The sequence below is a fragment of the Opisthocomus hoazin genome, chromosome 4 (assembly GCF_030867145.1).
Source record: "Opisthocomus hoazin isolate bOpiHoa1 chromosome 4, bOpiHoa1.hap1, whole genome shotgun sequence".
Taxonomy (NCBI): Eukaryota; Metazoa; Chordata; class Aves; order Opisthocomiformes; family Opisthocomidae; genus Opisthocomus; species Opisthocomus hoazin.
In genome coordinates, this window is record NC_134417.1 from 20717706 (window position 1) to 20730571 (window position 12866).

At 42.7% G+C, this 12866-nt stretch overlaps 2 protein-coding genes across 2 annotated transcripts; one reads left to right on the forward strand and one right to left on the reverse strand.

Annotated features, from left to right (window-relative positions):
- Positions 1-899: 899 nt before the first annotated feature.
- Positions 900-5893, reverse strand: NDUFB5 (NADH:ubiquinone oxidoreductase subunit B5). Its single transcript, XM_075418282.1, has 6 exons — positions 5736-5893; positions 5004-5092; positions 4015-4081; positions 3180-3241; positions 2025-2131; positions 900-1152 (listed from the first exon to the last, which is right to left on the reverse strand). Exons 1-6 carry the CDS (start codon positions 5860-5862, stop codon positions 1032-1034), a joined length of 573 nt encoding a protein of 190 aa, XP_075274397.1. The 5' UTR covers positions 5863-5893; the 3' UTR covers positions 900-1031.
- An 87-nt stretch (positions 5894-5980) lies between these two features.
- MRPL47 (mitochondrial ribosomal protein L47) lies at positions 5981-11916 on the forward strand. Its single transcript, XM_075418281.1, has 7 exons — positions 5981-6097; positions 6573-6718; positions 7332-7392; positions 7710-7806; positions 9459-9589; positions 11036-11131; positions 11602-11916. The coding sequence occupies exons 1-7, from the start codon at positions 5997-5999 to the stop codon at positions 11717-11719; spliced, it is 750 nt and encodes a 249-aa protein (XP_075274396.1). The 5' UTR covers positions 5981-5996; the 3' UTR covers positions 11720-11916.
- Positions 11917-12866: the final 950 nt, after the last annotated feature.

The window sequence follows — 12866 nt, forward strand, 5'->3', positions numbered from 1 at the left end:
AAGATCCTTTCTGCCACAAAGAGTACGTGGCTCTGTTTTCCATCTGTTACCATTTAGAATAGGAAGCATATATTATCGCCAAAGTGCCTGTTATTAAACCTCATTTAAAACCAAACCATAAAAAAACCCAAACAAAAAAAGCCAGAACAAGATGTTCCAGAGAGACCACTTTGTGGAAGATTACACAGAATTGTCCAGTTCAGAAGATTCAAAAAGCTGGTCATCTTTGGGGGTGTTTGGGGGTTTGGTTTTTTGTTGTTTTCTTTCAAGAGCTTCTTTCAGGAGCCTTTTACAGACCCAGCCTGCATAGGAGGTGAGACTGGAGAAAATTAAAGAGCAGAGAAGCATAAATTATCCATACACAAGAAGAAAAAAGTTTAAAACTGGTGACAAAAGTAATAAAGAGCAGCATGGCTGACACTATCAGGGATGAAGGGTGTTAAGATATTTAAAGAGAGAAACTTTTGAGATAATGCAGAGAAAATGACAGCAGATACTGAAGAACATGCAAGTTGGGAATAAATAGTGAAAGATGAGTTTGACTACAAGTAATGAGAGAGAAAGTATTTGTCTAAAGTGGTAGATATAATCCTCATATTCCAAAGATCTGAAGGTATTTTTCTTACTCAGTTCATATTCTACAAATTATCTGACACAAGGAAGGCACTGTGAAAGAAAGAAGCCTTACAGTTTCCTGTACCTTAAAGTTTTAAATACTAGCAATCACACCATGAAGACTAATACTACCAACTTGTTCTACATATATTAGGTCACAAAACCCACTCTACATTGATGTTCTGGAGAAAAGGAGTGATTGCTGGCAACTGACATAAGGCATTTTCTCTGATTAACAACTGTAACAGCTATATGAGCTCAAATGCCACACAGTTTCCTTCAAATTATCAGAATCAACACAAACATTGTTTGTTTTTATTAATTTCTGCCAGTAAACAGCAGGATGTATATTAAACATAGCTCAGTCACAATTTGTTAGTCTGCATTTAAGACCATGCATACTGTCTTAAAACTGTTTAGTTGTCAGGTGTGGATTTCATAGAATTGTCAACAAGATTTTTATCAGGTGTTTCATAATGATACCATGGTCCATCTCCCCTGTGTCTCATCAGCCTGCGTGCCTCCAGCTCCATCAGCCTGAAAAAAAAAGAGCAACAGACACACTCAACATGAAGTTTATTGGCTTTGATCACACATACATCGATGTTTAACATCAGGGCATTACAGACAACAGCAATGAGTTTAGCATCTATGGTTTATAAATACTACTGAAACATAGGTAATAACAAAATACAAAGGGTTCAACTAAAACATGAGCTATTACATCCTTCGATTTAATTTTTTTTTTCAGCAAGTCATCTCACAAAAGAGTAATAAAAATACTTGCAGGAGTTCTGTCACCAGTTCTTGCCTAGTAAGGGGCTAGAGAGTTTTGATACAGCTTTCAACTAAAATAGGAGCGAGAAAATCACCAGTAAATGTGATAGTAGGAGCTACGTTGCCTCGGTCCCAACAGCAAGTTTGTGGAACTCGGGCTTTCTTCTACCACCACAGTTTACTCTGACTCGGTATAGCATAAACTTGGTACAACGACATCGTTGCTGCCTGCAAAATTCTCAGCAGCAACAAGGAACACGATCAGTCCTGTAAACTGCCACTTAGCTACTCAATTAAGCTACGGGCAGTAGCAGAGGCAAAAAGAGCTGTCCATTTCAAGACTCACGAGGACAGAGCTATACCTTTATAAATATGAGCTGTTTTGAAGAGACGCTCTTGCTTTGCAAGACTGCCTTTGGATCGTTCCAGTTCTGGGAATCTTAATACTGAGAAGGCAGGGACTACAGATACCGTAACTTCCACTTTGGCACCAGCCAGTGCAGCAAGCACCCGGGGTCAAGGGACACATGAATAGGCCCGCTGTGTCAGCATCCAACTCAGTATGTTAAGCAAAATAAAAGCCAACTACAACATATATCAGTATTTTAAAATACTTCAACTGTGTAACATACCTCAGTTCAGTTTTCTTCGCTTCAATATCAAGCAAAGCCATCTGCTTCTCATAGTCCTTTTCAGGGGGGTCAAGGAGGTAACGGGCTATCCAGCGACTTATAGGGTGCTGAAAAATATAAAAAGCAGAGATTTTTGATGCCATTTCCAAGTAGAAATGTCATCATAACTACATCATTTTGTGCGTTCCCAGTCCTGAAAACATGTCATCAACACTACGGGTGCTGCCATTCAAACCGTAATAGTAAAGTTAAAAACATGCTCAACTATTTCTAAGACCAGAACCCTAAAAAGCTGTATTTCTTTTGCCATTTTTAATGCCAAGATAACCTGCAGATGACTATTCTGTAGCAAAATGGAAAGTTGATGGAAGACATGATTTATTTTCTTTCTGTTGAAGTAAAGTTCCTTAAACTGCCATTGTAATCACAGAAATGGACTCCAAACCTCTCACCGTAACCAGTAACATTTCAAAGTTTTACTTCCACACAGAGGTCACTTCACTAGGAACAAAAGCCTAAATGAGTTGAAACAGTCATAATAGTATTGCTGAATTCAATTACTTCCTATCAAAACCAAAAAAATGTTTGCAGCAAGAAGCCAAGGACTAGTTTTAAGAAAATACAATGAAACGAAAGAAGTATAACCTTGAGTTTCTGACTCTTAAAAATTTTAAATTTTAGATGTAAAAGCATGTGAGATGTTGGACTTTGAAACAACGCTAGCAAACAATACAAGAGAAAGTAACGTCACTTTAAACTCCAGTATCTTAAGATGTTGTAGTTTCAGAGCAAGAAATAAAGACAAAAACTGCGTGCCAGGAATAATGAGAACAGAAGACTGTTCTTACTATTTAGGAATACTACAAAGGAATTCCTGGCATATAGCTTCAGCAGTTTACCTGCATAAAGTTACAGATCATTTGCATCTACTTGTGTCGATAAACACATTTCCTACAGCAACACGCATATTCCATAAAGCTGAGAAAAGCAGGTTTACCAAAATCGTAACTGCACAATTCAAGTTCTTCTACACCGATACCCAATGGCAGGGATACGGCCATCCTCATTACCATACTCCACACATTTTACTCCCAAAAGTATCATCAAGAGGAAGGCTGTCCATTAACATGCCACCCTTTTATATGTTACACTCACTTTGTAGTATTCCCAGTACTCTGGAATATAACCTTCGGGAATCTCTGCAAGTTCAGCTTCACCTGACAAGGAAAGGAGGGGAGGAACATTTAATTCAGGTATTTCTTTTTTAAAGTACCTTATATTCTGTATTTCACATTAGGAAAAGATCATTATTTCACATGGACAGTACTTAATCCCTCAGTCTGAGCTCTATTCAGGAAAACTGGACTTCCAGTTTTTCCAGACACTTTGCACTGCATGTATCTAGCTCAGAGACTTTAAGCCACACAACAAAAGGGTGAAATTCGCAGCTAGCTATACAGAAGAAATACATACGACGAAGTCCACAGAAATGCCCTTAGAAGTATATGGGGTGAAAGCATGGATTTTTCCCAATTCCTCTATTAAGTTAATTCCATATTATTACAGTAGTAGATTTAAAACATCTATTGCCAAGCAGAATTTTGGCTTTTTTGCTAGATAAAAAGCAACAGCTGCAGTGCATGCAGCCTTCTTAAAGAAGTATGTAAAACAAGGTAATACAGACTCTTCATTTGAATACAGGAGAACTGTTCACTAAACCTCACTGATGTTTGAAAGACTGTCAAAAGATGCATTTTTTCCATTTTTAAAAATGTGGAAAGCTTTTTTGAAAAAAAATCAACAACTGCAGAAAAAGAAAAAAATACTGGGAACATCTTCTATGTACTTATACAATCTTACCATAACTCTCAGGCCTATTTCATGGTCTTCCAAAGAGCAAGCCTTTAAACATCTTTTTCTGTCTAGCACGTTTAGTTTCCACTTAATAATTCTGACTGCAGTCTTAGCTCAGTCATGACAGAGCACTCACCAATGAAGATGTTGACATATGTTATGAATAGTGCCACTGGTATTCCCGTCAGAAACACATAGAATCTCTGTATAGGGGATAAGAAGAAAAAGATACAGGATGGGAAACTCAGAAGCCTGACAAAATTTAGATGGAGTTAGTCTGAAATGATGTAACAGCCAATAATTCCTAGATTTGCATTCGTAGGTTAGAAAGGGATGTTGCACGTAAAGACATACTGCTGCTTAAAATGAGTTAATTAACAAACCAGAACACAGAAACAGTGATGCTGTGTCAGTGCCTGAGCCCGTTCAGCTCTCCATCTCCCAGAGAGGTCAGGCTCTGCTGCAGCAGACAGTCAGGCTTTCCCCGATTGCCACCTCCGCATCTTGTGATGACCGGCTTCAGCATTCAGCTGTGCTCAGGCACTAACACTGACACGATATAATCCAACATAAACACAGCCACTGCTGTCTTTGTAACTGTGGAAGACAGATGAAGGAAGCCTGATCACACAAGGGCAGTTGTATCAGGTTGGCTGTTACCCACCAGAATAGGCTTTAGCCAAAACCCAGCTTCTTAGGGGTCAAACTCAGGTCAGGCACCCTAAGTCCAAATATCTGGTATCAGTGGTTTAGGTAACCGAAGGCAAACCCTGCAGAACGGTAACCCAATACATTTTACAAGGGGGATGGAGTGGAGGGCATTTGTAGGTTACGCACATAGGAACACAGACATATAATTTAAGAATGCTACTCCAGCATTAATTTAATTATCTATCACAATCTTTCCCATTTAGCCAATCTTTTTACTTCATCTGGAACTGATTTGACAACATATGACAAAAAATTCTTTAGGAGGAAGACTGGAAATTCACGTTTATATGAACAGTGCCAGTGACACTTTAGATGCTGTCACACAAACAACAGAGCAAATTGTACTTCAGACACTCTTACGCCATTTGCAAAGGATGTGTTATACTGACCATTACGAATTTGTTTTTAACTCACCAACAAGTTCAGAAATCGAGTATCGTAAAAACTCGTTGCCTTGATAATAAACATTCTCTTCCCATGGCTGCTGCTGTGTCGCACAGGAGCTGAAAATTGAATGACAGCGTGATGGTTTTTTCTCCCTTTGGTGTCTGTGCCAGGAAGGTCAGCAACGCGGGGGGCGGGCACTACAGTTACGAGCTGGCTGTCTGGAGATCAGCGTTCCTACAAGCCTGCCCAAACTACTTTCCCATTTTGCTAGAATGAACCTATTTTGTCTTCTAGCCTTTCACGTAGGTCCATTTCTACCTGCAAGCCCGCCAGATCAATCACACTGTCACCAGGCAGCGCGAGCGAGCTCACAGAGCGGTCCGTCGGGAAGCCGGGCCGCTTCCGAGCCGCGTCCTACCCCAGAAACCCGGTTTCCCGCAGCAACGCGTCGCAGAGCCCTCGCGGGACGCCCCCGCACCCCGAGCGGGCTCCCCGCAGCTCCCCAGCCGAGGACGAGGCGCCCCGCTCCGCCCTCCCGCCCCGGCGCCCAGGCAGCAGGCGAAGGCCCGAGCCCGGCAGCCCACACGGAGGCCCCCGCCTCGCAGCGGGCGCCCTGAGGCGGCGGCGGGCGAACCGCCCTGAGGCAGCGGCCCCGCGGCCTCCCGCGCCCCTCTCCTCAGGGGTCCCCGCTCCACCGCGCCCCAAGGTCACCGCGCCCCCGGCGCCCACCCCCGCGCATTCCCGCCGGCGAGGCCCTACCGACAGTGCTGGGGTAGCGGGCGGCCCCGGCGAGCCGGGGGAGGCAAGAGCCGCCCGCCGCGCCGCTCGCCGCCCGCCGCGCTCCCCAGGCAGCGGCTGCCCGGAGCAGCAGGCTCATGGCCGCCATAGCTGGAACTGGCGCGGGGGCGGGACCGGTGGCGCCGCTCTCGGCGGCGCGGGGTGAAGCTAGGCCGCCGCCATCTTGGAAAAGGGCAGATCCTTCCCTCTCCTTCCGGCGCCGGGCCCGGCGGGCGGGGCGTGATGGCGGCCGCCATGGCGATGGCTGCCCTGAGGCGGCGGCTGGCGGGCGCGCTGCGGCCAGCGGGAGCGCGGCTGGGCTCGGCGGCTGCTGGCCTCCCCGGGTAGGCACCGGGGCGCGGGAGGCCGAGCCTGGGGAGCCGCCCTTGGCGGCCTGCGCACTCCGGCTCGGCGGGGCCGGGCTGTCCCGGCGGCCGAGGCCTCGGCTGGGGGCCGCGGCGGAGCCGGGCTCGTCGGGCGCCGCGGGAGCGGGGCGGGGGGGGCATGTGTGTGCCGACTGCTCTGGGCATCCCGTTAAAGTCAGCGCAGGGGGACGGGGCCGTGCGCTTACTCGTTCTTCTCGCTTCAAATCGTTGTTGATCACCGAGTGCAGAGCAGCGATAACGGTGAGCCGAGGGGCAGAGGAGAAAACGGCACCGAGGTGGCGGTTTTGTGAAGGATCGAATCCGCGCCTTTTCCCCCCAGACTGTGGCGTTCATCGGGCTGTAGGACTCGTGCCTTTGAGAAAGAAATAAATTCTCATTTAGCTGAATGTTATTTTCCCTATCATACGTAGTCTCCCCTTTAATCTTTACGCAGACTGACGCAGAACCCACTGCACAAGAACCCTGTGAAAGTTGAGCCCCTCCATCCGCTGAAGTTTCTGCACACTACTTCGTCTCGGAAGGGCCTGGAGGAGTTTTTTGATGATCCAAGAAACTGGGGAGAAAAGACAGTGAAGTCTGGTGAGTTGTATTTAGCATTTCTGGTAGTGATCTGTGAGCCACTTGTGCTCAGCGGGCATCTGACCTGTTCTTTTGCACCATAGGAAGTATTCATAGCTACATAAAACTTAGTGTTTATATGCACATAAATATACTCATTCATGTTACACCTGTTAATTTCAATTTTTCTGTGTATTTCATGTTTCTGAAAGCAAATAGCTATTACACAGCAAAATATTCTGCCGTAAATCCTCTGCCTTGCTCTTAAGTGAGAATGTATCGCAGAAGAGATGTTCTTTGATGAAATACACAGTACCATAGAAGAAGATATTTTAATGTAAAGATTCATCTTTCATCTTTCCCTGTTCCCAGACTTTTGCAAACACAAATAAACGGCGCATGTCATTGCCTTTTTAATGTATTTGTGTATTCAAAGCAAAGCTGAATATCCCCAAGGATAGCTTTCCAAGAGGTAATATTCTTTTAAAAAGTGGACCTTGTTCTATTGAGTCAGCTGAGTCTGCTAATACAGCACTTTTTTTTTTTTTTTTCAGAATAAAAGAACTTTGTTCTATGAAATTGATTTTGGTTTGGGGTTTTTTTTGTTGTTTTTTTTTTTTTTCTCTTTTTACAGGGGATGCATGGAATATAAAGCAGCTAAGGGGCAAGGGCAGCGAAGACTTGCACAAACTTTGGTAAGTAAGAAGAGTCTAGCTCTGTCTTTGTCAGGCAGAGGAAGACTGCTTAGTGTTAACCACTGCCCTCCTTAGCCTTCTTTAATCCAGGCTAAGTAAGCCTGTCTGCCTGCACCTCTCCTGTAGGCCTTGTGCACAGCCCTCCCTGCCCGCCTCTGCTGGGCTCTCTCCAGTTCGTCGGTATCTGTTCACTGCTTCGTATGAAGCTGGTGGGTACAGGGTATGGGGTCGAGTGTGCTCTGTCCAGTGGGGTGGTGAGTGAGCAATTGCCAACGTGTCTAGAAATTATTTTTGAAGTACTGTGCTTTCTGATCCAGGTATGTCCTACTGAAGGAAAAAAACATGCTTTTAACTTTAGAGCAAGAATCAAAGCGACAACTCAGGCCTATGCCAAGTCCAGAACGATTAGATAAGGTAACTTTTTCATACTAGCTAAAAACATAACTCTAAGTAAAATTGCTGAATTGGAAGGTGAAGTGTTTCTTTGTGTAACTTTGTTAAAGACCATTTTTAAAACTATTTCCCTGATTTTAGTATAAACACAAACACTGTGCTCAAGCAACACAGTGGGAAAGGCCTCTCCACTTGTTACGTAACGTTAAGAAATATTTTGCCATCTTCAAGCCCAGAAACTTCCTGGTAAAACTTCAACATTGTCTGTATTCTTACCCTTCATAAACTGTTTTTAGCTACTTAATCGTTGCCAACTTCTTGCCTCAGACATTGTCTTCTCCAGCCTTGTGCCCTTTGGTTCCTTGCTGTCCTCACTTTTGTCATCACTTCCTTTTGCATTATTGTGATTCTGCCACTAATTTATTAAATCCTTTCCTCAGTATCTTTACTATTGAAAACTTCATTTATTTATAAATCGTCTGCCATCTCTACACTTACGTTTCCTAGATGGAAATCTACACCTTCACTGGCCAGTTAAACAATTAGCTGCTTGACGTATGAGAGATTCTCAGATATCCCTCTCTTTATCCAAATTAATTTGGGAAAGGTCTGACCTTTACTTTGTTCATCTGACTTTCTTTGTATGGTTAATCATTTAACTGCTATTTACCATCACATGCATCTGCAACTGCATTACAGTCTCTTTTTGTGTCAGACATGGATTTATTTGGTCTCCTACTCTTGTCATTTCATGACTTAGGGAGGATCCAACATAAAACTTTTTCATGGATGTCCTAGTGTATCTTGTTCTAATGTATCATAATACAGTTTCTCAGCTGTGTGTTGTGACGCCCATTCTGAATGGCATTTTCTGCTTAGTCCCACCTACATGTCCATATTCAGCAACTCTGAGTCACAGCAGAACTTGTTTTGAGAGGGAACTTGTTAAGTGGCCCAAACACTTCAGAAGCAAAATCTTGCTAATTGCCTCTTTGGTTTTGGCTGAACCCCAAGGAAAGTAAAAGCCAAGCAGCAGTTCAGTACTATGATTGCACTGAAACAAAAATGTAGCAATCTGCTTATTAAAATTAGCTCTAGCTGCTTCCCAGAGCATTTAACATGCTGCCATACGTAGCGTGTGTTACAGTAATATCACAAGACAGACCTGACTACAGACCTTCACGTGTCGTAGTTTGGTGAGGGCAGCTTTCTAATCAGCCAGCAGGCGTTACTGAGGCTGTGCCCCGACTCCAGAACGAAAACCGGAGTAACAGCCAGCCCGCCCAAACCGTCTGACAGAAATGCCTACAGCCTACCTTCTACTTGCTGCTCCTGCTTCCTTCCCGCCCCTGCCTCCGAGCTTTCTGTACTTCCAGCAGCAGGTCTGGCTTTATGTGTCAGCCAGCTAGCTCTTAATGAATATTCACTGTCAGTTATTTCATCTTGCTTCCATTTGTTAGTGTTTTTAAGCACCTGTTCTTTACTGTTCAAGTACACTGGGCCAGTTTAAGCTGTTTCACTCAGTCCACAACTGTGAGGTTAGTCACGATGGAACTCCTAGTGTGTTTTACCTTGGCTTTTCCTTTAAATTCTGTCTTAGAACTTCATTTGAGATCTTTTAAATCGTCAGCATTGTTTTTTTGGCCCATCCTGAAACTATTTCCTATTTCCAGGTAAAAAAATCTATGAAAAATATAGACTTGGTTGTCAGAGAAAGAGAAATTGCTTTGAGGCTTTTACAAACTGGCCATGAAAAACCAGTACCTGGCGAGTGGAGACATGACTTCTTAGGACGCACCTACTGGTATGGAAAAGAGAATTTTTGTTTCATATGTGTGAATTTTTCTTGTGGTATCTTTCTTTGCCAGAAAATGCTTACCTAATCAAGAAAGGATGCATGTACTCTATAGAAACAAACATGTTTTCTAGTCAGTATTTGGGTGCTTCTTGAGTTTTGGGGTTTTTTTTAATATGCTTATAATTGTTGCTTAATAATTCAGTGGCAAACTCAACCAGTAATTATAACAAAATTGGTTCCATGTAACTAATATTATTTCTGTGCTTGAGGATGTCTGTTACTGTAGCGATTCTGTAACACATGAATGAACTAGGGAGTACTGTTTAAGCTGAACCATCTTGGACTGCCCCAGTTACAACGCAAGAGCCACATACTGGGGGACAACCGCCCCAAGTATTGCATGAGACCACATAAACATCCCTTGGAATTCCGTACTAGTCTTGGCAAATACTTAACTTACTTAGAAGCTTCTACCTTTATAATTATTTACTGTCCACATACTTTCAATAATCTGTAATTTCAGGTGATGGTGCTGAAGGCTCTGGCAGGACCTGCTATTTCATTAACCAGTAGTTCATCATACTGGCATTTGAAGCACTAATTACAGTATTCAGCTCTGCAGTAACAATGTAGATAACAGAAGGTCACACGTTATAATAATGGTGAATTTTCCATTGTTATCCGTTTGTTTACCCATCGAATATAAATCAGTAGAGTACTAAACACACTAACCACTAGACTGGTATCTCCAGGGTAAGGCTTCTGTACGCCTCCTTCTGCTTGGAGACACAGTCCACAAAGCAGGGTTTGCCCATACATTTGGAAGTCCAGTCTCCAGTTAAAGCAGGCGGAAAGGGGCAGATGACATGAAATGGCCTTTAAGCACATGCAGAAGCTCTGCAATACACATAATGGTAGGTCTGACACAGTCTGGATGCACTGGAGTCTGTAGGTAAGTGCACAAGCCATCTGTGCAGCCCGTATGCAAGAGAAACCCCAAACAGAAACAACAGAGTCTATATTTAGAGGGAAGAGCTTATGTTCAGGCAGATTTGCACTTCACATGACACTCAAACATTGGCATTTAAAAGAAAATTGTAGTAGAAACAATACTGTCTTCACACACAGTTTGTTCACAGCAGCTTTTGAAGGTTTTCTTATGAAGGAGTAACTTTAAAATACAAATGCAAAGAATCACTATGTATAGTCCTCTCTTCGGACATCTACAGGTTTTAAAGCAAGACCACTTTCTACAGAAAGACGCTGAGCTACGTACAAAACGTAGTTACAAACCAAGCCAGTAACAGAGCTGAAAGTAAATACCCGTGTACAGATTCTGTGATCTACTGGCCAGACCGCTTTATCACTGTACTGCAACCAAGTGCAACTGGTAGAATCCAAGAATGAAGACAAAAAGGATACGTTCTAAAATGACTTTTATCTCTTTAACAGGTACACTTACAAGGAATGGCCAATACCATGGTACTTGAATAAAAAATACAAAAAGAGGAGGTTCTATTACTTACCTCATGTGAATCACTTCATCAGGTAAAAAGATTTTTTTGACATTGAAAATCATTTTCTTATCTGTTCCTCAGTGCTCCTTGCTCCACTTTGTAAGGAAAAAATAGTAGTAATCTTATTTTGTGGTTTGGTTTTTGGTGCATTTTGAGTTTTTTTTAAAGCTAGTAGACTTAAAATAAGACTTTTTAAAATTACAGCTTGCTCTGTTTCTTTTTGCTGTTCCCATCTTAGTTATTAAGGGATTTGGTTCTCTATGAAGTTGCCCTGTAAAAGTCATTTTACATGCAGATTACCTAAGATCCTCCCAGAGGCTGAATTTCTGCAGAATTGAAAAGCAGAAGAATAGTTTGCTTTGCAGGCATTTTTGCTTATTGAAACCGAATTAATACTAAAGTTGTTAATAACTGGGAGCCCTCTATCTGATTAGGGAGCTGAGCTAATTAAGGATGATACAAGCTGTCTAGAAATTAACCACACTGACTTCTTTATTTCAGACTCAGACTTGAACAATCTTTACGTAGAAGGGCAAGAAGGCAAAACCTTGAGAAGACAAGGCAGAAGGTCTTGGAAAGGAAGTTCCCTCACCTTGCTGTAAAATCTCAGAGCCAGTAACGTGCTGGAAGAGCGCTGCAAGCAACTGGTTGAGGGTCTTTGTGACTGGAACATGGAACAAGTTCTGAAACCAGCGAACAACTTGACTGAGCATTCCTGAGACTCAACATTTTTTTTTTTTATTAATCCCACATTTGACCTAAATTAAACCTGTGATCTGGAATTAAAAAGCAGCTTTGGTGCATGACTTACATTAATCCCGAGTTGTTTCTAGAAACATTTGAAAAATGACGTATTAATCAGCTATGATGAAAGTGAGACATACGTCATTACCAATGAAAAGCAGCAATTAACTGCCAGATGAAAGCATACAGTGTAGGGATAATATTTACCTGGTTTAGTTTAACAAATATGCGTTAAAACCAGACAGAAACATGAAAGCCTCTGAAGCTTGCATACTGGCCTTTGTTCCCTGATCATCTGCGTCACCAGTACGTCACCCAAGTTACGTGTTCTTTCTACATAAAAGCATGGTAATATGCGCTCTTCAGTCTGCTGCGAAGAACTTCTTCCCCGCTTTAAGTCTGGCTTGTTAGAAAGTATGAAATATTTAGCATGCGAATTTTTAACAGAGCAGTCTTTACATCTAGATTTCTAGATACCTATGACAAATTTAAAAATTTGTGCCATGCTTTTTTGCAGCATGCAAAATGTTTGTAGGAAGACTGGTAATAGTCTTCTGTGAAACTAAAGTAGAAGAGTACTGCTGCTGCACTCAGTAGATGGTAACCAACACCCACTTCATGAAAGCTGTTAACCTTCAGATGAGGTTGCATAGAAATTTAGAATATTGTAGAAATTTAGAGAAAAGTCAAATACTAGTCTTTCAGGAAGCAAATGTGCTGTGATCTGATAAACCAGGGGAAACTCCAGGGGACCTGAAACTGTAGGAGACAGACATACCTATCATCTCCATCATCTCGAACTTCAGTTACTCCTCTGCATCGCACAAAACACCCACTTCTTAAACACAAACTCCTCACAGTGGTGAGAAAACCCAGGAAGTGTTTTGCTCTCCATGTCGAGCTAGAGCATTCACAGATATTACAGTTGTACTGTAATTATTTTTAAGAAGATACACAGAAGGCAGAAGTTGATTAGGCATAATGAGACTTCAGCATGTGACACAGAAGAAAGCTTAAAGTGC